The sequence below is a fragment of the Staurois parvus genome, unplaced genomic scaffold (genome assembly GCF_062004578.1).
Source record: "Staurois parvus isolate SC_StPar_1 unplaced genomic scaffold, SC_StPar_1.0 ptg000011l, whole genome shotgun sequence".
NCBI lineage: Eukaryota > Metazoa > Chordata > Amphibia > Anura > Ranidae > Staurois > Staurois parvus.
This window is the reverse complement of record NW_028317807.1, coordinates 31,278,187-31,304,735: the sequence shown is the minus strand read 5'-3', so window position 1 is coordinate 31,304,735 and position 26,549 is coordinate 31,278,187. Positions and strand designations below refer to the sequence as shown.

Below are 26,549 nucleotides of genomic sequence, written 5' to 3'. Positions count from 1 at the left end.
TTTTTAAGTTGTAATTCTTCATCACAATTTTTTGGAAAATGAAGAAATTAAATAATTTTTTTTTTTTGTTCAATTTTTAAAACCCTTTCTTCATCTTTTTACTGCATTATTTTACATACTGTCATCACAGTAGTTCAATGTTCACTGTCAGTGTGACAGCAATCTTCTGAACTGTCATGAATGGCTTTCATTTATGACTCATTGTTTACTACTGTGATGCTATGATTGGCCCACAGCTATCACATGGTACAGGGTGCTGTGATTGGTCCAGGTACCATGTGATCAATGTGAACAATCACAGTTCACACACAGCAGTAAACAATGATGTCATGAATGGATTCATGACTCCTGTTTACTACTGTAGGTGAACACACAGCAATCACATGGTATCTGGGCCGCTCGCAGCCGCCCAATACTAAGCGTTACAATCCACTTTGTTCGGCAGACACAGCGGTTGCAGATTGCACAGTTGCATGCCCCATGTGGCGCATGCTGTGTGCATTAACACCACAACATACTGATACATTGTGGTGCTTGGCCAGCAGTAAATTTATTGTTAATAAGAACAAGAATCAAGAATCAACCAAGTTGAAAACAGCAGGGATCAGTTTTTTTGCACAACACAGAAAACGAATCCCATAGTGGCTGAGTGAGTATGAACAGCATGTAATACAGCATTTATTTATCATTTTTATTGATGTGGGTTTAATGACACTTTAAGTTTATGCTCAAAAAACTGTATTTTCTGAGTCACTAAACAGACTCCTACCATTTAATTTATGTAATTATCCTACTGTCGGCACAAAATATTGCTATAGGAGCCAGTGTTCTGCAGGTAAAAAATTACATATTATATATATATATATCATTACTAAATATTGCATGGTCAACTGTTAGTGGTATTATAACAAAGTGGAAGCAACTGGAAACATGGACAAAACAGCAATTCAGCCACCAAGTGGTAGGACATGTAAAATGACAGAGCAAGGTCAGCGCATGCCGAAGCACACAGTGAGCATAAGTCGCCAACTGTCTGCAGAGTCAATAGCTAAAGACCTCCAAACTTCATGTGGACTTCAGATTAGTACAAGTGTGTAGAGAACTTGGCTGAGCAGCTGCATCCAAGCCTTACATCACCAAGTGCAATGCAAAGCGTCGGTTGCAGTGGTGTAAAGCATGCTGCCACTGGACTCTAGAGCAGTGAAGATGTGTTCTCTGGAGTGACGAATAATGCTTCTCTGTCTGGCAAAATAGTGTGAAAAATGTGATGTCAAAATCCTGTAGCTATGTGATAATATGAACTAGCACTAGCAGATTTACTCCAACTCACACTTCTTAAGCACAAGCAACAGACTTAGTGGTCAGATGACCGAGAGAGAGAGAGAGAGAGAGAGAGAGAGAGAGAGAGAGAGAGAGAGAGAGAGAGAGAGAGAGAGAGAGAGAGAGAGAGAGAGAGAGAGAGAGAGAGAGAGAGAGAGAGAGAGAAAGTAAGTTAGGTGGCCCCTGGCGATCAGTGCCTGATGTTGACTCCCTGCTGAGGTTTCCCCCTCTCCGGATTCAACATGATACAACTATTTCACAGAGATCCGTCCGCACGCCAGGTTGGGTCTATCATATTGATGACGGCGCTCGCCCTTCCTCTGCCCGGTTTAGCCTTCCTGGGGAGATGGCAGAGCTGACGTCCAGCGCTCCCTCCCCGGACCGGTGCTGTCCCGTCTGGAACAGTCAGGAGTGACAGGTGCAACCTGCATGAGGATTTCAAGTTCAGTGGGAGCGTCTCGGCCAATCAGCTGGCGTTCTCCAGCGCGAGGGGGCGGTCCCGGGTCCGGGGTGGGCGGGCCGTGTGTGGCAGCTCTCCGCTGCCCGTACGGCTCCCCATATGATTGTATGGCAGCAGGCAGCCTGCAGTGTGCACAGCCCGGACATAGACTGACAGATCGCCGGGATCCGGGGAGGAAAGCTCGGGATCGGGAGAGGGAAGGAGCACACTCCGCCACTCGGCTGGGGACAACTTTCCTGTGAGCGGGGAAGGAAGCCGGCTTCCAGCCTGACATTTGGGAGGGAGGAATATGCCCCTGGGACATGTAATTGTGGAGAGGATCTGAGATGACCTGCAGCATGTGTGGAGCTGGTGGGAGGACTGTCTACCTCGGATGGATGGGCGCTCTGTGGGCTCTGGGCACACTTCAAGCAGTTTGCAGTCAATCAGGTAAGTGGCAGAGATGTGCAGAGCTGTTTGTGTGTGTGATTCCCTCCAGGAGAGTGCGATCCCTACACAGCCCTCATCAGATCTGCTGCACTCATCCCACGTGTCCTATCACAGCAACTTTTAGATACGTTGTCACCAGGGATGATGACCTCCATGGGTAGATGATGTCCTGTAGATGCCAAGCCACAGCTTTCCCCAGGAGCCCTCTGATCTCAGGCTGTGTCATCAGAACACAACTCCAGTCACTACAAACATCCCCCACCCTGTCTATTAGACCCACACTCCATGGATGTGTCACACTGTCCCTGCACCCCCTGAACAGGCTGCTATGGTGTGGCATGAGTGGGTTAATGGATTCCAGGAGATCCAGAGTGGAGGGAGTTAGGTGTGCAGACTATTTCCCTCACTATGCCTGGTTTGTCCAGATGATCTGACAGTATACTGACCTGGTGCTGCTTAGAGCTGTATGTACAGTCACGTCCAGCCTGCGCTGGCTGCCAGCTCTGTAGATGGTCTCATTCAACCATCGGTAGAGGGTGCATGCCTGGAGGACCTTGATCTCAGTGCAGAGAGGGACTGCTGACAGCATAATAGATGAGCCTTGGACAGTCCTGGGAAGTACATGCAGGAGATGGTCTTCAACAATAGCCTTTACAAACTCCTATAACAGAGCCTGGCACATCCACCACACAAGTAGAACAATAATCACAAAGTGGCTAGTCCCACAGCTCCGTATTTCTACAGAAAATCTCTTAATTCCCTGTATCATAGACTCTTGGAATGACAGCCATGGGGAGATGATGGATGGGGACCTAGGAAAGAACTGCTGACACCATACTAGATGAGTCTTGGACAGTCCTGGGAAATGCATGCTAGAGATGGCCCCTAACATTGGACATACAAACTCTTATCGCAGACCCTGGCACATCTACCACCCAAGCAGTAAAATAATCTCAACGTGGTTAATCCCACAGTTCCCGATTTCTATAAATCTGCATTCCCAGTCTTGGAATGACAGCCATGTAGAGTAAGCTCTGCTAATGAATGGGGACATAGGAAGGAACTGCTGTCACCATGCTAGATGAGTCTTGGACAGTCTAGGGAAATGCATGGTGGAGATTGTCCCTAACATTGGACATACAAAGTACTAGAGCCTGGCACATCTACCACCCACGTAGCAAAATAATCACTAGGTGGTTAATCCCACAGCTCCATACTCCTATAAACCTGTCATTCTCTGTAATATAGACTTCTGGAACGACAGCCATAGGGAACAAGCTCTGCTGATAAATGGTGACATAGAAAGGGACTTCTGACACCATAGTAGATGAGTCTTGGACAGTTTAGGGAAATAAATGCTGCGAATGGTCCCTAGCATTGGACATACAAACTCCTATAGCAGAGCCTGGCACATCTACCACCCAAGTAGCAAAATAATCACTAGGTGGCTAATCCTACAGCTCCATACTTCTATAAACCTGTCATTCTCTGTATTATAGACTCCTGGAATGACAGCCATAGGGAGCGAGCTCTGCTGATAAATGGTGACATAGAAAGGGACTTCTGACACTATAGTAGATGAGTCTTGGACAGTCTAGGGAAATACATGGTGGAGATTGTCCCTAACATTGGACATACAAACTCCTATAGCAGAGCCTGGCACATCTACCACCCAAGTAGCAAAATAATCACAAGGTGGCTAATCCTACAGCTCCATACTTCTATAAACCTGTCATTCTCTATATTATAGACTTCTGGAATGACAGCCATAGGGAGCGAGCTCTGCTGATAAATGGTGACATAGAAAGGGACTTCTGACACCATAGTAGATGAGTCTTGGACAGTTTAGGGAAATAAATGCTGCAAATGGACCCTAGCATTGGATATACAAACTCTTATGGCAGATCCTGGCACATATACCACCCAAGCAGCAAAATAATCACAAGGTGGCTAATCCCACAACTCCCTATTTCTATAAAATCTGTAATTCCCTGTATCATATGACATGGAATGACAGCCATGGAGAGTGAGCTCTGCTTTGGATGGGGACATAGGAAGGGACTGCTGACAGCATACTAGATGAGTCTTGGTTGATCTTGGAAAACACATGTGTATCTGTTGCTGGACTATTGTCATCATGAGAATGGTTCCTAACAGAAGGCATTAAGCTGAAACAGTGTAGAAGAGCTTGTCACATCTACCACCCAAGTAGTGACACCATCCTTTGGTTAATCCCACAACACCCTTTTATAGAAATTCACTAATTCCATTAAACAAGCTTCATTGTACACTATTGGAATGACAGCGGGAATGAGGGTTGGGGGCATGTTTCCCAATGAGCCAAGTTTTTGAAAGAAAATCCCTGATTAGCCCTTAGTGTTGTGTTGTGTGTTATGAGTACATCTATTCCTGTACAGGTGGGTTATCAGAGGGTGATGACAGGCAGTGCTGTGCTATGGACTGCTATTCATTCCTCTTCCTTGTCTCAGTGTGTGCATATCATTTTCTCCACTTCTGGTCATGCCTGTTTGACTGGCTCATGAGAGTTCTCACTTGTGTCTGTGATCATGCAAGCACGAGGAGTGTAGGAGTTATCCCTTCCTATATGACGTTCTGACATTTATAGCATGATTGTAGGCATTTGTTCTCTGATGGATTGATCTCATTGCTTGTGATCTGTAGTTTATTATGCTTAAGCTAATGGTGGCCATACACGTAATGATCTGATCAAACAATTTCTCATATGATTGGATCTATGAATTCTTGAAAGGACACATACTGTGCCATCGATCAATTTCAAGCAAAACCAATTGATTTATTCAAAATTATTCTGATCGGTCTGGACGGTAAATCTAACTGCAGGAAAGTAGATAATTCAATAGAAGTGTATGTCGCATCAAACAATCTCTTCGATCTTCTGATCAGACAGATAATCTATCAATCTGTATTTCTGATCGGACAACCGTGTATGGTCACCGTAAGCAGAGTACTTCTAATTAAATGATCCTTTGCTTGCACAAGTCAACGTTTACATAAATAAGCAAATGTTTGTATAATATTTTGTCAGATCTAAAGCCATTTTGTTTATTTTTAGCAATAACTTCTCATTCAGCGATGATTTAGTAAATCTGTTCCTTCTTTAGCCGTCCCATCTGACTTCTAAAGTGCTCTGCAATTTACTACGCAGGCAGCGCTGTGTAGTTTACATTAAATATGCAATTACTGGACTGTTGTGCTTGCACTTAGAGTGAAATCTAGATGTATATAGATGTATTGTTTTTATTATGAAATCTATAATGCAGATGAGGTATCCTGTAAATTATTACCATGCAATAAATTTGATTTATGCATCGTTATATATCACTGTACAGTATGTCCATGTTTTGTTATGTGACTGGAGTTAAACAGCGTGCCTTTAAAAAAACAAATGTGAAAGAGTTCAGCAAGGTGCAGGTGTATTCGTAGTCCAGCTCCTTCCTTCATTCTGCAGCCAAGTTACACACTTCTTGCCAGCAACCCAAATCCAACTGCCATTGGCCTCCTTCCCTTCTACCTCCTCTGTTTATTTGCACAGGGGCTGGCCAGATAAGTCTTACTAGTTTATTTTGCTTTAATGAGATGTGTCATGTGTACACACAGTATTATATACACCATGCTTTTTGCATGGCTTTTGGTCTACAGATTACTCTTTAAATCTGCTACCCGGAGCCTTTTACTACAAGTACTATGCTTGATCTATAGAGGTGATCTGTAGGGATATGATTGCCTGTTTTCTAGTAACATTTTTTTTTTTACTTTTTCATTTCTTGGTGAGTGGAAGAAAGGACCATCCAATGCGTAGGCAGGGGGTGAAGCTTATTTCAAGAGGTTGAATGTAGGACCTTGTATGACTCTACCATTTAGAACTGGAAATGTGCATAGCCAACACGGTACATAACCTGTGCTGTACCTTTGCTCTTATCTGGCCTTTTAACTCTTTAATCCCCAGAGCCAGCCCTGCATGACATCATGGGTTCAGCACCGTAAGGATGGATCTTCATTCAGGCTGCAGTTTATGACCTCTGAGGTCTATCATTGTGCTGCAGCAAAGAACGCTGCCTCTTGACACATGACCTTACAGTTTCTTCATTTGTAATCTCAAGAGCCCTTTCCTTTGTGAGCCCTTTTTTTTGTCTTGTTAAGGCCATGGTGTAGAATGAGGTTTCCCATGCTGCATAGCCAGAATATAACATATCTTTAGCACCTATATCTACATGAAACTCATTGCTCCAAGTAAATTCTATAAATCTGACCCATAATTTTGATGTATGGCAAGCGCCGACATCTTTTTGTTGCTGGCAAAGTTGATCCATTGCTGAATAATGCCAATTCTCCTGATATAATTTTGTTTCTTGGATGAGAACTACAAGCTTGACACTTCTAGGAGCCAATCAATCTTTCAAGCAAGAGTATAAATATGTTCTACAGTATGTGCTTCTACTAATACTCTCTTATCATTCTTTGTTTTGCAAATATTGTGTACGATTAGTCACTGGCACAGATTGCAGGAGAGCAAAGACTCCAAAACGGGTTGGATGTTTCAGCCAGATTCCCCATCTGGAACCACTAGCCGCGTCTGAAGCGTTAAGGCAACGTGCGCAGCAGCTAAGGGGTTAACGCATGTAATTAAGTCAGAAAGCAAAATATATTCTTGTTGACTCTCTGACAGTTGAATCCTGACATGCCTGTGTGGCTGATAGGAATATCTATGAGGCCTGCCCTGTGGAGATGTATTTATTCTTTTAGGTCTGACAAGAAAATTCTGCTCAGTCCTTTATGGAATATGCTCTTTATTTTGTACTTACACATAATGCAAGCTTGTTTTGTTTTTTCCCTTTATAGTTGTTTGATCAACTTTATGCATGTCCACGGTTTGAGAACATCATTTTGTATGATCTTATGCAATATTTATATACCCAAGTAAAGGGAATATCTAACATAGGTAGTCTGCTTTCCCATTTGTGCCCATCATCTGTCACAGCACTGAAGGTGAAGCATTGAAATGATCATTATAATAATGGGTCATCAATGACATGCATATTGCCTTCTTCCTTACTTTCTTTGAATACCAGCTCTTCTGATATATGGCTTCACTTATTTTTAATCTTTAGCTAGGGTGGATTATTACTATTACATGTTAAATAAAAGAAACATGCCATATATATTTATTTACTAAATCAAGATCAATGTATCTATCTATCTATCTATCTATCTATCTATCTATCTATCTATCTATCTATCTATCTATCTATCTATCTATCTATCTAGTACTATAGGTGCCTACATTACATTTCAGGAGAAGGGTTATATATTTATAAAGGAAAGGTTTGTCTATCTATGTACGTATGCATATAAACATGCATTTGGGTGTATGCATACTGTATGATGCTTTATTTTTATTCATTATATTAAAGAAAAAGTGCAATTTATTTTGAGCTCCATCCCTCTAACTTTGCTGAATAATATTCTACAAAAACGATAATAATAAAAAATGGCCTTTGTTTTTGCATTCTTTTTCTTTGTTTTTGTTTTATCCTTCACCACCACTAAAGAAAACTGGAAATTTCACTGCTGAAAACACACTGAGATTTGACGTTGTTTCATTATAGTCCGGTGACAGGTAACACAAGCAGTGAATAATACACTTTTGTCATCATGTAAGACAGGGTTTTGTAGCTGTTATTGTGCACGAAGAAGGAACGCATAATTCTTCATACTTGGGAGGCCGTTTCAGAGTTGTCTCCTTTCTAGAAACAAACAGCAAGGAATTATTCAGAAGGGGCATGAAACAAAAGGGACCATTGTATTGTCTACACCTAAAATGGGTCTTATTCAGTAAACGCGTAATCTTTAAAAAATTGCATTTGACTGTTGTACTGATAACATTTTAAAATTAAACACATATAAAATTTGGACCAGAAAATATATTTATTTCTAGGATTTCAAAATGATTTTTTATTTATTGACAAAATTGGTTGAGACCTGTACTAAGGGACTGGTCGTGTCCATTATTTGTAGAGAATTCAGAGGATGTTTATTAAAAATGTAATCGCTACCCTGGTCATTTGCCTTTATATATTGATTTTAACACTTTATTAACTGGAGAGGAAGGAATTCATGTGGCCATTTGTTTTGTTTGGGTATTGCCCTGGCTTGCACAGTGTCTGCCCCCTCCCTTCCAGTTAGCAGACTGCTATAAAGAGTTTGTTTTGGTCCAAATGAGAAATTAAGTGCAGATAAGCAAACCATGCTGCCAGAGGGCGACAAGATGTTGAGTGAATTGCTTTTAGATGAAACAAATTAAGGAACGAGGGAAGACAATCTGCTTCTTGCATTAATAGACACGCTCAGTGTTCAGAGGGGAGGTGACACATTTTTTGCGATGCAATTTTTTTTTTTTTTTTGTAAAAGGATGGTATATCCTCCCCCCCACACACACACATTTTATTGAAAAATAGAAGCCAGCAATTAAAGTAGAATTCCTAATTGAGGTATTTCTTTGGAGTTCTATTGAGTTGTATACTCTTTGATGTTGCTAACCAGTGTGCATTGCTCATCCTACCAGCCCACCTGGCAGAAAAAGGAGTGTCTTTTAGGTTATTTTGTATCAGCATGACTGCTTTTGGTCCTATTTCAGCCTGCACTAATGAAAGGAGATGCATCTGTCTTGACGGGAGATCTTTAATCTCTGAGATTATAAAAATTGTCTATAGAAGCAATAACTAGTGTAGTTGTCAGCAGGGGGCAATTGTTCTTAGATTAATCACATGAGATTAGTTTTGCAGAAGTAGTACAAAACAGAGTAGAAAATCATAGCGCAATCTCATGAATTTGAAATTAATTGTTTAGCCTATTCGAGGCGATTAAAAGCAGAAAGTGTACGTGACATGATACCATTTCAATATTATGCAACTGTAGTCTTGATCAGAGTTGTAAAGAAATGTTGAAAAATCTCATGTGATTAAAATAAAAAAGAAAGCTTGCTCCTTAGAGATTTCAGTTGTGTGATCAGGCAGTCTAAAATTGCCCTTCGCAGCCTTTACATGTACTTAGATTTTGATTTTTTTTTTTTAAAGATTTTTATTTTGTTTGCTTAATAGAAAAAAAAATGTCTTATTATATGTGTTATAACATTGTATTCATTTATATTAAACAATTATGTGTGGTGTATTTTACCTGCTGCTGACATGTTACTATATTACAAAGAGTACGCAAATCATCCGCGTGGGAGTTTCCAGATATTCTCAGGTATGGTGAAAGCACCAGTGAGTGGTTTATAGCTTTCTACTGGAAGGTCTTTAACCTGCAGGCTAAGTTGGCTGGAACACCAATCAATTTATGCCAAGAAAAGCAGGCGATTAGGCCTTCAGATAAAGAGATTTGCCCATTTGTAGTAGCTACGGTCTACAAATGACTTCAGGTATATTTGGTAATTGGTTAAAGTATAACTAAACCCTACCTCAAAAAAAATGTATGTTTGATTAAATAGGTTAAGGTAGATTAAGGTAGTTAAGGTAGATTGCTGGTTTTTCTTCTTTTTTTTTTTTTGCTATCTAGTAAACTTACCATTTTTCCTTCTACATGCATGTTTGTCTCATTTCATCTGATCGCTTTGTGCACCTGTGCCTTTAATATGGGTGCATGTTTCCTGTTAATAATGTAACTGCCTCACTGAAAAAAAAATGCAGCCAATACGCACACCAGTAGCTACTGTCAATGGGAGCCAGTGGGGTTGGGCCATATTGAAGCTGTACATGTATTCAGTCAGGTCAGCAGTCTGCACTGCAAGCAGTACTTTCATCTTAGAGATGCTCAGGGAGGGTTGTCACCCTAAGACAGGAAGTTGAGCTACAGGCAGGACCACCAGCTTGGAAATACTGAAAATGTAGGGAAAAGAACAACAATGGAAATAGTGGGGGGACTTGCTGTTATTTTAGGATATTTACGTTTTAGGTATAAATATTAATTTCCAGGCAAAAATTACTATTCCCTTATTTATACCACAAATGCAGCTTATTATGATACAAATGTTTTAAATTTTAAAGGAAATGTATAAAATATTTACTATTAATGTAACCCAGTGTGGAGGTGTTAGAATCTCTTTACTGCGCATATAAAACCAACTATATTTAATTATTATCCCACTGAGAATGGCATTGGATTTATCGGTAAACCTCTTTAATTTATGGCTTTGTGTCTCAGCATTTAACAGCTTTACCCCAAGTATCTAAATGTTGGCTCTCTACGGAATATAAGAGGAGCTGAAAGACTGAAAGCTATCAAGCTTTTCAGTTTATCAACAATACAGCATGGTTTCTGCTTTGTGTATAGTTTTGTTATCAAAGTGAATTCAGGCTTTTTTAATAGGAACTCTTGTTGTCTATGAGGCCTGACCAGATAGTTGCTATAGGTATCGTTAATACAAGGGAATAAATAACTACTATTATGAGTGTTTTAAAAATTGATGATTATGACATAATGATTTACTATGTATAATAACCCCAATAACATTTCATGAAAGCTAACACAATTAGAGCCTATGTGTGGTCACTTACATAACTCACATCATTTTGGGGCTCCTGTTTACGGTCATTTTAAATGCGCATTAGCGGCAATCCAGGCTTCAGAGACTAAATTTCTATTATTTCTAATGTCCTGTCCGAGCTCTGCAGATGTTGCTTGATTGCTCACTCCATTACGACCATATTGAATAGTGTTGTGAACTAAATAAAAAAGTTTCTTCAAATGCTGAACTGTTTATTGTAATAGTCTTTGTTTTCTGGCTGATTACCAAATATGATCATGTACAGGCAGATAATGTATATATTGTGGCAAAACAAATGAAATCTGCTTATTATCATAATAATCATTATCATTTTTTGAGCGTCCAACCAATAAAAAAGGTGACTAAAGGGATTATTAACGTTTCTATGGTTTATAATTTATTCAGTGACCCGCAAAAACTGGGAAGCAGCTAGCTATGGTGAATGGAATACCTGGCCATTTCTTGTGTTCAGTTGTCCCTTATCTGGCCTGTTGCTTCAGCACTCAGCCATTCCCTTTCTTCTTTTTTCATTAGGCCATAATGCAAAACACATGCCTTTGGGAAATAACACAACTCTTGTCGTTCAGAGAGCAGGTTAAAAGAGGTTGGCCTAATCTACACAGGGTGTATGCCCAGCTCTCCTAAATGTCTTTCCTCCTGGCAGCAAAGTTTTGGCAGAAAAAACAATTGACGCATATAAACACATCTAGCACCATTTAGGGGTGTCAACCACTTGGGCGTTAATTTATTTAAATGGCCAGAATCATTATTTATGCTGGCTATTGAAATAAATGAATGCTCAAGTGCTTAACGTGCTTAGGGTTAATGCATGTTAAGATACGGTTACACGCGTCAAGCATTTTTTCTGCCTACATTTTTGTAAACTCCTATGTGTGTATGGATACATAGGCTAACATGAAGGAGCATTTAGAGGAAGACAAAAACACCAGATGCTGTAATGGTGAAACGTACTGAGCCTCCCAAACGGGTGACCATATTGTTCCGATGTCCTCAAACAGCCATGACAGTTTGTAACAATAAGGAAACATATTAACAACAGTGATTGCCTGTAAATCTCCCCAGGAAGGCATTCGATACACTCTACAAGCTTTAGGCTGCATACCATAATATTCTTATCAGTTCCCTTAGAGGACACATGCAGACCCTCACACACCTATTGCCTGAATCCACACTTCAGTTTAGGACCCTTGTAAAACCATCAGACTCACAAGCTTGAGCAGTCAGAAAAACAAACCAGATATTTTGCTAGAGCCCCCCAATCTAAAATACCTTAGCTGGAGCCTTTACCAATACATATTTCTGTCTCTCTTCCCTAGTAGAATCAATAACTCCAGTGTATTTCATAACTGTTGAAACAATAACAGTACAGCCAGAATATGGTCATATTTGCATTCATCAGTTAATTGGTAGCATTTTGAGCCCAAACGCCGCTACACTAGGAGTATTGGGAGCAGAACCAGCCCAATTCCTCTCCTAGGTGAACTGGGGACCCAAAACCTGTCATATTTTTTTCCATTGCAAAGGTAATTGCATGCTGATCAATAATATACAAGTTATCAGATTGTAACATGTTTGTATTCATAGATATTAATACGTATAGAAAACAGTATCTGGGACACGGTCATAAACACAGTGACATCCCAGCAGCCACACCTTAGACCAGATAATTGGTCAAGTAATTTCTGTCAACACCCCCTTGAAGTCCATTAAAGGGGACTGCAACCATATTTGACAGCTCTCGTGTACCATCTAAAGAAGGAAGATCTGTCAAGTTACGAGACCTACTGTACCATTTTGCTCATTGATTGAAACCTCAACAATTATAGGACACAGGGACCACATTTAGACATATGAATAATGATTGAGGCATCAACAGCGAGGCTCTTTCTGTCCATACATCATACATCAGCATCAGAGGTTGGTCATCAGCTCTGAGGAAAGGGATTCGTCCCCGAAACGCGTCAGAATTTGACCGCAGTGACAGTGAGAACACCTTGTCCGCCGTTGTGGCCATTGTCATTTTTCTATGCTTTTTAGATACATGCTTCGTCTGTGAGTATGTTTTTATTGTTTTTATTATTTCATTCCTACAATAAACCTTGGATAATGCACTAGGTGTGTGCCCCACCTGTTTTCTCTCTATCCAATGATTGAACAGCCTAACAATGGACATAGAAACCAAATGCCACTGAACCCAATGAGTGACCACCTGGGACTGAGAACCACTAAACCCACGGACTGACCGCTGAACACGGCAGACACAGTTTCAGAAACTTTATTTTTTAGGATCTCCATAACTTTAGAAATTATGGAAACGTTTTGCTTAGATCAGAATTCTTTTTTCTTTCATCTCAGTCTGTGATTACAAGTTGGATATGTTTTTAAATTTTGATTTCAACTTCTTCAAATGTGCATTATGTAGTTTTTTGTTAAAGATGTTCAAATAAAGTTGAAGGGATTTAAGCATTCAAATGTCTTGCTACTTAGGTATGACTAATGGATTGTTCCCTGATTCAAAACACACACAGAAAAAGCCTTATGCCTTGCGCATTAAAATTTCAGCACAAATGTTAAATCTAGCAGTTTAATCAGCTAATTACCATGACATCCCAACATGCTACCTGCTCCTTCAGCAACTTCAGTTATCACAATCAGTTACCAATCCAGGATGCCCATCTTCTTCTCTTTTTTTCCTGTGTGGTTGCTTGTGTAGGCAAATCCCCATCCTTTACATGTATTTCAAACTGAGAATTCTGTGCATTGATCTGAGAAGTAGTAGATCCGTCTTCTCTGTCTCCCAAGGCCAAATCTCCCCTCAGCAGAATCTGTAATACCTTTAGGCTTTTTCCTTATACCCCTCAGTGATTAAAGGGATGAAATTTTCATATATTTCTGGCAGGAGGTACTAAATAAGGCAAAACTATTAGTTTGCATTCAGCTGGATTTTTAGATAGCTAAAATTGTGGTTATGCCGATGTGTTTATTGTACATAGACTGCTTTGGTTCTTCTATCATTACACATTGCTTGTTCATTTTTTCAACAGAAACTAATGTATGCAATTAATGTATTCAATGTGTGCATTTACAATGCATCTGTCACTAGATGGATGCATTTTTATTGTATATATTGAATGTATGGTCCAAAGGAATTGCACCACACTAATAGGGCACCTACTTTTGCAATTACCTGTGAAATGTGTTTGCTGAGCAGTTTTTTTATTGTCCCAGGAGTACCAAGTAGGTGACCAGAACTATTCAAGTGCTGTGTGCCTATTCCCTGACTTTTTACCGGTAGTTAGCAGGGATTCTTAACAAGGGTTATTCGTACTCCTTGAGGATATGGGAACCAAATAAAAATGCAGTTGTTAGATTATATTACTGGGTACACACTATAAGAAAATCAAAATTCCATACGAGGAATGATCGGTTGATTATCTGATCATTAGTATAGTGCTTTCGACAGCCGATTCTGGCTGTTCAGATGAAAAACACTGAGCTGCAAGCTAGAAAAGTTTTATGGTACATGAATACAACATCTGATTTTTGCTTAATATGTACAGTAATTATATGGTAATAATCGAAAAGAAAAAAAAACATCCATGATCAGAAGCATAGAATGACCTGGAAGAAGGTGTCAACGAACATAGAAATCTTCACAAAAAAGAACTTTTGCCTTTGTCATTCGAAAATTTTCGTACAAATTAAAATGGAGCTCCAGCCATTTTTGTGTTTATTAAAAGTCAACAGCTACAAAAACTGTAGCTGCTGACTTTTAATAAACAGACACTCATCTGTCCCAGGATCCAGCGATGTGTTCATTCGAGCTGTCCATTCCCTTCTTCTGTCCCCAACACTGGCATCTCAACTGTGGGCACCCGGCTGTGACAGTTTGTTGCTTCACAGCCAGGTGTTCACTACGCATGCGCGAGATGCGCTGCGCATTATGAATGATCCTGAAGGCTTCTGGGATCTGTCACGTGTCACAGAAGACTGCGGAGAGGGGGAGGAGAACTTCTGCTTCCGATCGCCTATGTGGTCAGAGTGGAAGTACGACTGAGTACCTGTCAAAATCGGGTATCCCACCAAAAAAGTGCCATTTGGGGAAGAGGAGGGGGGGGAAAGCTCTAAAGCGGAACTTCCCCTTTTGGGTGAAGCTCCGCTTTACTACCATGCTTGGTTATATCATGGTACGCACTTGTGTGGAAAATCAGATATTCGTTGCTCTGATTTTCTGATAGTGTGTACCCCACTTACCACCATTATCAATGCAATTGAGGTGGTGGGGATGCTAACCATCAGATCACTCAACACAAATGTGTTCCCTTTTCCTATGATTGAAAGCTGTTCATTCCTTTAGGCCAGTTGTCTCCAAACTGCGGCCCTTTGTGTGCCTTTATCCAGCCCCTGGGGCACTATTCCTCTCACTGAAATTAACAATGGCACACAATTTCTCCCACTGACACCAACGTTGGGACACAATTTCTCCCACTAACACCAACAGTACGGTACTATTGCTCCCACTGACACCAACAATGGAGCAATATTCCTCCCACTGACATCAATGATGAAACTCAGTTCATCCTACTGCCACTGACGATGGGATGCTATTCCTCTAATACCAAAAATAGGGCATTGTTCACTCCCACTGATGCCAGGACATTTTCTACTCTCACTGGCCACAGTCCATCTCCTCTAAAGCCTGAAGGACAGTAAACTGGCCCTTTGTTTAGAAGGTTTGGAGACCCCTGCTATAGGCTATCAAATGCCATGAGTGGCCAATACGGGGTATGTCTGGGATTGAATAAGGAAGATGTGTTCAATATTTACACAATAGAGTTGGGATACCTGGGCACCCTGAAGATAATCCCAGGATGAAAGCAGGTGCCTGCTCTATGGACCTAGGGTCACCTTGGATGTTAAGGCGAGCCACAAGTTCACATTCAATTGTGCTAGATTATTATTCTCTAATTAAAAATGAATCTCACTGACTGATCTGAATACAAATCATACAGGGGAAACTTGTGGACTGATGGGTATTCTGCCATTTGTAGTTTTCTATTGTAGAGTTGTTATTTTCCCAATCCCTATACAGATCATTTCTTTAAACATGCTTCTTGGTTGATATTTACAGAGCTGTTTCTACACAGAAAGAGTTGATTGTCATTATGCAAAGCATGCGGCTCACCTGACCTGCAAGTATTTGCATAGACACAGATTTAGACAATTGCAGGCAGAGAATTTAATTTTGTTTGATTAATCAAGGTACTAGAGGTGCCCTACTTTATTTTCCTTGTTTTTGAAATGATGTCTCTCTAACATCTTTAACTCATGTTTGTATTGTTTATTAATAAGCAGACTGGTTAATCTTTAATGCAGTTTTTAATACTGTATAATTTAACATTTTTAGTGACCAGCAACAGAAAATTATAGGAAAAAATAACAAATTCATAAGCTGGGAACACTGCACAGGACACAAGCAGATAATATAGGTTTTCAGTTCTAGCAAAACTCTGCATGGTAGAACTCATGCAGGGTCTTAATTATAATATTACTAGTTCCTTTCGTTTTTTTCTATGGTCCATAATCCTACTGTGTATTTGTGTAAATAATTACACATCGTTTTTGATTCAGTTAATATAAATACCTGAATGTTCCTTGTTATCAGATTCCCAGGAGGGGCAGTACAATGAGCCAATCAGGCTCCACTTCAGTGTGCGTGGTCTGACAGGGTACATACTAACAGGAGAAATGAGTAGTGATGGCTCATCAGTATGCTGCTGACCAATCCAAAATGCTGCTGACCAATCAGCAGGCTGGGGGTGTGTTCTTGACCAAACTTTGCTGTTGTTGCATTGGAGGTTGAATACCTCTCTTTGCTGTCTGGAAGGGGGTATTTAGCTGGGAGTTCGGCTTTAATACAAAAATTTGGACCCTATGCAGTTTCCTCAACATTTTAAAACCTACACATAGAACATCTTTAATCTCCTCATTAGAACTGTGTAAACCATGACCCATACAAATATGTAGATCTGGCAATCCATCTAACCTACATCTCTTCTTCATTATCAGACAGCTATGCTACGTCTTCAGGCTACAGTTTGTACGTTTCACAAGGCCCTGTTCACAACACAGACAAACGCAGTCCGAATGCATTTTTGATGCATTCCAATGTGCTTTTCATGCATTTCCAGTGTATTCCATTGCTTTTTTTCCTCTCTTGTTTTTCTCCAAGATTTCCTTTTTTTTTTTTTCTGAATTGTATTCCGGTGCATTTTTAATGTATTCCAGTGCGTTCCCCTGCATTTTTGTTGTGTTTTGATGTGTTTCAATACAGTTCAGTTATAAAAAATGCAGCATATTTAAATCTTTTTTACTGCACTGGAATGCGCTGCAAAGGTGTGAACTATGCCATTGGAACCCATATAACCTACTGCCCATGTGTTTTTGATGCAACAAAATGCACTGGACTGCTTCTGATGTGAACTGGCCATCAAGGAAAAGGCTAAGCACATGCATTCTTTCCCCTTGTAAAAATAAAAGTAATCTCCAGGTAAATTGTTACTAAACCCAGGACCCTGCATTCACCATAGCTGGTCTCCCGCAGTACACAGAACAGGGAAATGCAATTATTTTAGTAAATATAAACTGCTAAATACCTTTTCTCATCAGCAGTTAGAGCAATCTTGTGACTTCAGCAGAGCACTGGTTAAAGCTTGTAGGGGGAGTTTTCTTTCTGCTCTAGGAGGATGTGAAACCTCAGACTTTCTGTCTAGACAGTGCTGATTGGCCCTGTGCTGATCACATGCACTCTCCCAAGAAAAAAAAAACCTCTCTAGCAATACACACCAAATCGAGCATGTGCATGTGACTAAAGATTCAGTCTGTATCAGGTGGTCATTTCAACAAGAGGAGGGGCAGAGAGAAGAAAGGATCATACAGCCTTTTTACACAATGCAGAGGAATAACCCCTTAGGTTGAGTGAGTATAACAAGCATGCTTTACTGCATATACAGACTGATTTTATTGTTGTGGGTTTAGTAACACTTTAAAGCTTCTTTTCAGCTTTGTGCAATTGTGTGGAAGAGGATAAAAACCCTTTCTATACCCTATTTAGTAGTCCTTGTATTCTGTCCTAGTGACATTGGTCATTTAGACATGAAGTGAGGGGAGATCTCTGCAGTGGTAACATGGCAAATAAGATAACTGAGTGCATGAGAAAGGGTTAGATCTTCTAATGGTTTCTTAAAGCTATCTGTATCCACGCTGGGGAAATTGGAACTATAGCCTCTCACTATGAAAAAAAAAATAACGTATGTGCTGCACTAGTCCCCAAATACCTGTTGATCCTGCCAGTTAAAGTATAACTAAAGGCAAAACTTTTTTTTTAGTTTTGGATAGCGTGGAGAGGGATTAGAACGCCTGTCGGTTGTTGCTGTCTGTGCCCCAGTTAGGGAGATTCATCTTCTCTATTTGCTTTGTTTACCACTATCACGTGAGCTGCAGTGTCATGGAAGGGGAGTGTGTGATACATGAAAAGAAGGAGGATTTAGTTCAGATATAGAAATGTGTATAAATGGGATCAATACAAAGTGAAACTATCAGTAAAATAAATCCCTAGGGGGGCATCATCCCAATTGTGAACTGTAGAGAAACAACCGAACATCTAAAGGACTTTATATATGTTCCTCAGGAAAATTTAGTGATAAGAGAACCAAGTCAATAACAGTTAAAAACTCTTAGTTTACAAAACTATATAAAAATATCTCTCAACATTTAAAACATAGAGCAGTATCTTCCAATTTCTAATAATAACAGTATACAGTGAAAAGCCGACATTTAATATCTAACTCGGTATACGCGTTTCTTGGTGATTCCGCTTCTTCATGAACGAAACATGTGCCGACCTTCATAACAGAAACAGTGTCAATTTACCACTTGCCTACCGGGCACTTATACCCCCTTCTTTACCAGGCCAATTTTCAGCTTTCAGTGCTGTCGCATTTTGATTGACAATTGCGCGGTTATGCAAGATTGTACCCATATGAAATTTTTATAATTTTTTTTCTCACAAATAGAGCTTTCTTTTGGTGGTATTTATCATCGCTGGGTGTTTTACGTTTTGCGCTATAAACAAAAAAATTGCAAAAAAAAAGTTTCCTTGTTTCTATTATAAAATTTTGCAAACAGGTAATTTTTCTCCTTCACTGATGTGAGTTGATGAGGCAGCACGGATGGGCACTGATAGGCAGCACTGATGGGCAGTGATAGGCAGCACTAATGAGGTGGCACAGATAGGCAGCACTGATAGGTGGCACTGATAGGCGGCACTGATGATGGGTACTGATAGACAGCAATGATAGGTGGCACTGACTGGCATCACTGCTGGGCACTGACTGGCGGCACTGCTAGGTATTGACTGGCAGCACTGTTAGGCATTGACTGGCGAAACTGCTGGGCACTGACTGGCACAACCGCTGGGCACTGACTGGCACAACTGCTGGGCACTGACTGGTGACACTGTTTGGCAGCACTGCTGGGCTGCACTGATGGACACTGGTGGGTGGCACTGGTGGGCCCAGGTGGGTGGCACTGCTGGGCACAGGTAGGTGACACTTCTGGATGGCACTGCTGGGCACAGGCGTGTGGTACTGCTGGGTGGCACTGGTGGGCACTGCTGGGCACAGGTGGTTGCACTGCTGGGCACAGGTGGGTGCACTGCCGGGCACAAGTGGGCGGAACTGGTGGGTGGCACTGCTGGGCACCGATCATCAGGGCACTGATCATCAGTGCCCTGATGATCGGTGCCGATCCCTGCTCTAACAACTGCCGGTTCTCAGCAGTACTTTCCTCATGATCTGACAGCGTGAGGAAAGTGCAGCCGAGAACCGGCAATCGCATTTCCCTGCGATCAGCGTGTCATTGAACACGGCTGATCACGTGGTAAAAGGCCGCTGTGATTGGCCTTTTACCACATCACATGATCAGCTGTGTCCTTAGGACACAACGATCACGGAGATCAAGTGCGTTCTGGGAGGACGTCATATGACGCCCTCCCAGAACTGGCCGGCCGCAGTGTAGCCATCATTCAGCTATCTGCGGTCGGCAACTGGTTAAAAAAAAGTGTGGAAACTTTTTGAAGAACCCTCGTATTTTAATTACTGTCCTAGGTCCCTTCATTTGAGTAAGATTTTCTTCCTCCTAAAATTGCTACAACATTCTCTAGAGAAAAGAGTTACAGGGAAGAAAAGGAGCATCAAGCTGGTTAGTGCATTCTGTATTGCATGAATAGGGAAGGTTATTATTATTATACAGGATTTATACAGCGCCAACAGTTTGCGCAGCGCTTTACAAAATGAAGGTAGACATAACAGTTACAATACAATTTGGCACAAGAGGAAACAGAGGGCCCTGCTCATTAGAGCCTACAATTTAGGAGAGATGAAAAAGTTAGTAGTTATTAGTTAGTAGTGGTTGTTACAGCATGAAACCCTTTTCTTTAGGGCACATTTATACTGCAATCCCTGTGTTTAGCGTACATGTTTACTTGCATTTTTTTTCTTTACTACAAAACTCCATACTTAGTATTTTCCCCTCGCATTTATGTAGTTCCTTTGTGAAGCGATGCATGCCTCTGTCCTTTTTTTAGAGCACTGGAACTTCACTAGGGTGATTGGAAAACATTTTACTTTGTGTGCGTTTGTGATGCGTTAAAGAATATGTGCCTGACTGCAACTTGTGTAAGCGAGCCCTTAGTCTTGTTACAGCAGTCTTCTGTGACCTCTGTCTATATGCCACTGCTGTCAAGATCAATCGCTTTATTTATAAACCCAGAATATTATTTTTTTCCTCCTTTGTCTGAATATTCTTTGAAAGGCTTTGCCATTTTTGCATTCTGTCATGTCTTTTTGGCTCCTATTTATCCTGCTATGGTCGTAGCGCTGCCCTCTCCAAGAAACTTATTGGTACACTTTCTCCTTCTGCACACTTCAATCCTCTTAACATTCCCTCTGAGAACACCAAATCCAATTCCAGGCTCAACTCCATTACATGTCTATTTTAGCTTACTGTAGTCACCAGTAACAGTTTACTATTCATACTGTGAATATGATCTGTGTTGTTGCGCTTTGCTTCCTAGTGTATTTATTTTCAGAAGATACAGGGCAATGAGGATAATAGGAAAATATTTTCTACTTTTTTAATAAGCTAAGGGTACAATAATAACAAGTTTAGCTGCTGTGATCACTAACAATTTTATTTCCCGTGTATCATAATGAGCCAATATGTGTAAAGAGACATCTTTTCACCAGAACATCATCTTGCAGCAACTTTACAAAGCAGAACAAGGAATTAGAACATCAGTCACCAAAAGGTACAAAAACAAGTGATGAACTAATGATATCTCAGTGTAATGAGAACCAGGAGATCTAAAGTCAAATCATCAACGTTTCAGTTTTTATATCAGGACTATAGGAGGAATTGAAATGCTAGGTATATGTTACATAAAAGATGTCCTTTGTTCCAAAAATGCCTCTTCAGGACAGGTTTGTGTCCTGGTTTTTGACTGTCTATTATTCCTGCTTCCTATAGTCCCCTGCGTGCATTTGTTGCGCTTCACATAATGAACACATGACATACGAAAACTACAGATCCCACTTTACCTTGTGCCCAGCAACCTTTGATGATGTAATAAAAAAGAAGTGTTCCAGTCCACAGTGTGTTTCCTGACCGACATTATCTTCAGCACCACCAAACATCTGGATCACGGGTGTCAAACTGGTGGCCTTCCAACCGTTGCCAGACTACAGACAAGTCCCTTGAGGCAATGCAAGGCTGACAGTTACAAGCATGACTCCCAGTGGCAGAGGCATAATGGGACTTGTAGTTTCACAACAGCTGGAGGACTATTGTAGTTCAAGTGAAAAGCTGCCTGCAATAGGTGACACATCTGGACATCTTGGAAGGGGATAGGAAAGTTTGTATCACAGCATTATAGGAAGTGGGTCCAGCGGGATTGTTCTATGCCTTAGTTTTGCAACTTGCAGATCATTCTGTTTAAATAATCTAAGGTGCAACAAATGGAAAGTAAATCAATTATTATATATTGGATTTTTATTTGAAAGCATAGATGCAATTTAAAGCCCAGCTCCAGGCAATTAAAAAGTTTTCCCATGCAGTTGGGCTAGGGGTGGAGAGAAAGTTCATACTTACCCGATCCTTTGTTCCGCTGGAAAAATGCGCTCCTCCCACGATCCAGAGGTGGTATGTTCCTGGTCTATAGTGCCTGCTCTGGGCTTGATGGCATCAGGAACAGTCCACCGTACAAGACCGCTAAACCTTGTGAGGGAAGTAGCCACAGGAACTGGTCTTGTGCTAGGAAAATCAGATGATTAGGCAAGTATATGTCCTTACTCCTCTCCCCTAGACAAAAGCATAGGAAAACTTTTTTTTTTTTTTGCCCAGAGATGAGCTTTAATAATAGCGACTGCATAAACAGGTAAATGTCTGTTCCTCTCTATGAGCTAGGGTCAGATAAGCTCTTACAGAATGGTGCCATTAAGCTGGTGGACTTCTGGGGTCTTGCCACTCAATACTGACAGAACTAAACAAGTAGACTTATTGAATAAGGCAAAGAATAATGTGGACAATCTGAATTTGTTTTTCACTGGTATAACTGGAAAAAACACATTTTCTTGGTTGCTCTGGGTTGTAGAACTTTGCGGTTTATCTTTGCTCTCTACGGTGCTTTATCAAATAAACCTTGATTACAAATGACACTGCCAGGCCCTACAATGTGAAATCAGAAGTGAGAGACTTAACTTCAGGTAACACAAAAAACTATGCATGATTATACAACAAACAGCCATAAGAGGGCCCACCACTCCTGCACTGTTTTTGACATCATGAGTAAGTTTATACCATCCTTCTTTTATCTCTATGATCAACGGAGGTTGGCACAGGGCACACCACGACAGTTCAAATGTGCAAATTTCCTAAGGGAAAGTTCACACTGGTGGCAGAATTTGCCAATTCACCACCCCCTCTGAAAACTAATCCGTGGTGGATCGCATTTCAAGTGGTGGTTTGCGCGGATGTTTAGGAAGCAATAGTGCCACCTCCTGAATGCTTTTTTTTTTTTTACTTTGAATTACAGTTTACTTCAATAAGTGCAGATGGCAAGCAGAATGCCTGTCAAATGCACCTTATCAAGTTAAAGTTGCTTAAGAGTCCGCCATGTATGTTTGTGCTTAGGCAGATAGGGGGGGTGGTAAAAAGTTAAGCTGAAAATGTTCTGTTTACATGTGTATACACTATTTTTTATTCAGACTGGCAAAGTATTAACACAGTCTTTTTTGAAAAATGCCTGGATAGATATTGGAACAGGTATTGGTACAAGCTCTGCAGGAGTTAAAGGTACTTTGTATTTCTATTACAGAAATTTATGAAGTGTGTGTCCTGTAACAGGAGGATGACATATATTATACCTTCTGCACAAACTGTTTTGATTGCTGCCTAAATTAGCATGCTGTGAGCTGAGGAGGCCAATACACACAGTGAGGCATGCATCTAATTTTGTATTGCAAACTCGGAGCTTGATACCTGCTATTTCATGCTTCTTCTCTAAGCTGATTCAGCAGCCTAAATCCTTCTTGTTTACAAATGGAAGAAAAGTACTGTTTGTATTAAGGAGACTTTGATACATAGGGGCAACAGGTGCCTTGGATGCCAAAACTGTCTTTTTAGAAGAGGGTCACACAGGTCCCTTAGGTCACATTTAGCAGCAGATGAGTCATGAGTGACTTGTACTACTTTCTCCGCCTAATACAAGGGTGATGAAGCCTTGTACATTCCAATTTTTTCTGTGGTTCTCCTCTGGCTAGGAGGCTATGGAATTGATTTGCTAAAACTGGAGACTGCAAAATCTGATACAGCTCTGCGTAGAAGCCAAACATGTTAGAATTTTATTGGCTACCATGCACAGCTGCACCAGATTTTGTGTGCTCCAGTTTCAGTAAATCAACCCCTATGTGTTTGAATACCTGGAGAAGAGAAAGTTGGAATAAAAGGCAGAAGCTCCAGTTATATAGCTAAACTCCAGGGAAGGAAAAAAAACCTCTATTGCTGTGGGTCTGCTTCCACACTGCAGGGGCTAAATGATCATGTAAGCACTTTATTTACCTACTCCGCTTCCACAGGCTCCCTCCAGGCTGTATGACTGGTGCCTATGGCTTCTTCTCCCCTGTGCTCTAGTGGCTGGATCCCCTCTGAAGTCATGACATCACGTCGTACTAGACATGAGGATGTCGAGGGTCAGTCTACTGCTGGAGCTTAGCGTAGAAGAGGAGAGCCACCATGGGAGTGGAGGATCAGGTAGGTCAAACTGCTTATCTCAGGCCCTTAGACCTAAATGAGCTTGCAATGTGAGGACAGCCCCACTCCATTTTTCTTTTTCTGAAGATGGCTTTAACTTGTATTTCTATTACTTATTGAGGGACACTGTTCATTAAGGAAACCAGTGGGAGCAATATAAACCCACAGATTTTCAGTATAAAAGTTCATGTTCAATGAACTTGGAGGGGGAATGACAGTGAGTACTTTTATTGGACTTTTTTTGCGCTTAATAAGTAAATATTATTTCACTTCACATTTGCACATGTGATGTAACTATATGTATGTGTAATTTATGCACATGCGTATAGATTTAAGTTTTTGTTTTTTCATCTTTTGGGTGTTTGATTTGATGATTTTTGTTATCATCAAGCACTTATATATTTATTTCTATATTATTGTCACTATATTGGATTTGTGTCATTGGATTCCACATTCACTTTAATTTGAATGTAGCGCAGCATTTATATGGTTTATATTACAATTATATATAAAAAATATTTTTTTTTTAAAACTGTCCATTTTGATTTCAGTTTCCAGCCAAGTGCATCCTGAATTTTCAGTTTCAGTCCAGAATGGAAACCCATTTTGGTGCACCAGTACTTTAGAGAAGGTTTTCTTCCAGATTTTACATACTCAGAAAGTCCATGTATGAACTGCACTGTCTTTGGTCTACTGTATAACCATTCAATATGGTGACATCACTCTGTTGCCTTGACAAAGAAAATCTTCAAGGCCCCAAAATGTTGGCATGGATTTTGGAACATGATGCTTTTACAATAAACAGTGAAAAGAACCGTTACAGCTCTTGCAACTTTCAAAGCATTGGTTGTACATACTGCCTGTATGCCCATTGAGGAGATTATCCTTCACGTCCATCCATGGGAATTTCAACCCCACAGTACAAGGACCCCAATATATTATAACAAATTGTTATTAAACTAAATAATACACGAGGCAACAACATGGTGGCAAAATATGGCTGCTCCCCTTTATTGTGGATGGATATTGACCAACAAAAAAAACTTTTTTTTATCACAGTTTAGCAAAATAACTTCACTCCCTCTTATTGTCTTCTTAGTTCAGAAATGGTAATGAATAAGGAGCCTTGTGTAGTGTGTAACCATGGTTGTTCAAAAAATTACAGTCATTTACATGTCAGAGGAACATTTATAACATGTGGATACCATAAAAATGAGAAATGTAACAAAGAATACCAAAAAGAGAAAATAGACATGACATAATTATATATTAGTTACAAGATAGGTATTTATCTACTTTATGTCTTATATTTCAAGTTCTAGTGTCGTGACCAAACTGTAACATGGGCTGGAAGGAATTTTATATATGTGTAAGGGGATGTTACATTCCCATGAAGACTTCTTTCTCCAACATGATGATATTGGATCTGTCATTAGAAGTAAAGACTTGTTCTTGTCACTTACATTGAATGCATGGCACAATAGCACTGTAATTACATATATGGGCCATGAACAACTGGGCTTTTATAGTGTAACATTGGCGGTGCCAAGGCATCTGTAACATCAGATCCTGGACTCAGATGCCCAATAGTGCACTAACATACTCTGTCTAATAACATCCATCTTAATCAAATATAAAAATAAACTACATCTACTACTAAAATAGACTTCTATCAACTAGACTTACCATTTTTTCTATCTTTGTAAGGTGATCATGCGACTGCTACTTCTTACAATAGTCACTGAGGGTCGGAGGGGGAGGCCAAGGTGTAGATGGGACCCACTGTCAGTCACTGTAGAGAGGGTTTGGCTGTGGACTTGTTAAGCTGGCCGTGCATCACTAGAAATTCTTTTGAAAATGTTTGTTTTTGGAAATTCTACTCGATTTTGCAATAGTGGGGTCAAATCAATGTTCTTTTTTAACCAAAATGATGACAAAATTTGAAAAAGCAGGATGAAGTTTTTTCTCTAATGATATTCTAACTGTGAATGGGGTTTTAATTTTTGAATAATTGTGCATATTATAATGAAACCAGTCTTGAATGCCATTCCAGTAGGAGGTCTGGATGAAATTTTAGGGCATTCAAACAAAATTACCTGGTTCACTGATCGCAAGAAATAATGTTCTGAGGAACAATTTATCAAATTTTTCTTATGAACATTTGAATAAAAAACTGTATGGTCAACATTAGCTAATTCCAGGGGCAGCATCATGGCTAAATGGTTAGCACTTCTGCCTGGCAGCACCAGGATCATTGGTTTGAATTCCAACCACAGCACCCCCTGCCTGGAGTTTGCAGGCTCTCCCTGTGCCTGCAAGGATTTCCTCTGGGTACTCCAATTTCCTTCCACACCCTGAAGACATGCT

The 26,549-nt window shown here is 40.4% G+C and overlaps 1 protein-coding gene across 2 annotated transcripts in view; it reads left to right on the top strand.

Annotated features, from left to right (window-relative positions):
* Nucleotides 1–1,857: 1,857 nt before the first annotated feature.
* The window catches only part of ERBB4 (erb-b2 receptor tyrosine kinase 4), a 1,213,483-nt gene continuing 1,188,791 nt past the window's right edge, over nucleotides 1,858–26,549 (top strand). For both annotated transcript variants that reach the window (XM_089672264.1, XM_089672254.1), the window contains exon 1: nucleotides 1,858–2,209. In XM_089672264.1, coding sequence (XP_089528390.1) covers nucleotides 2,107–2,209 — 103 coding nt within the window. In that variant the 5' untranslated portion in view covers nucleotides 1,858–2,106. The remainder of the gene's footprint in view (nucleotides 2,210–26,549) is intronic.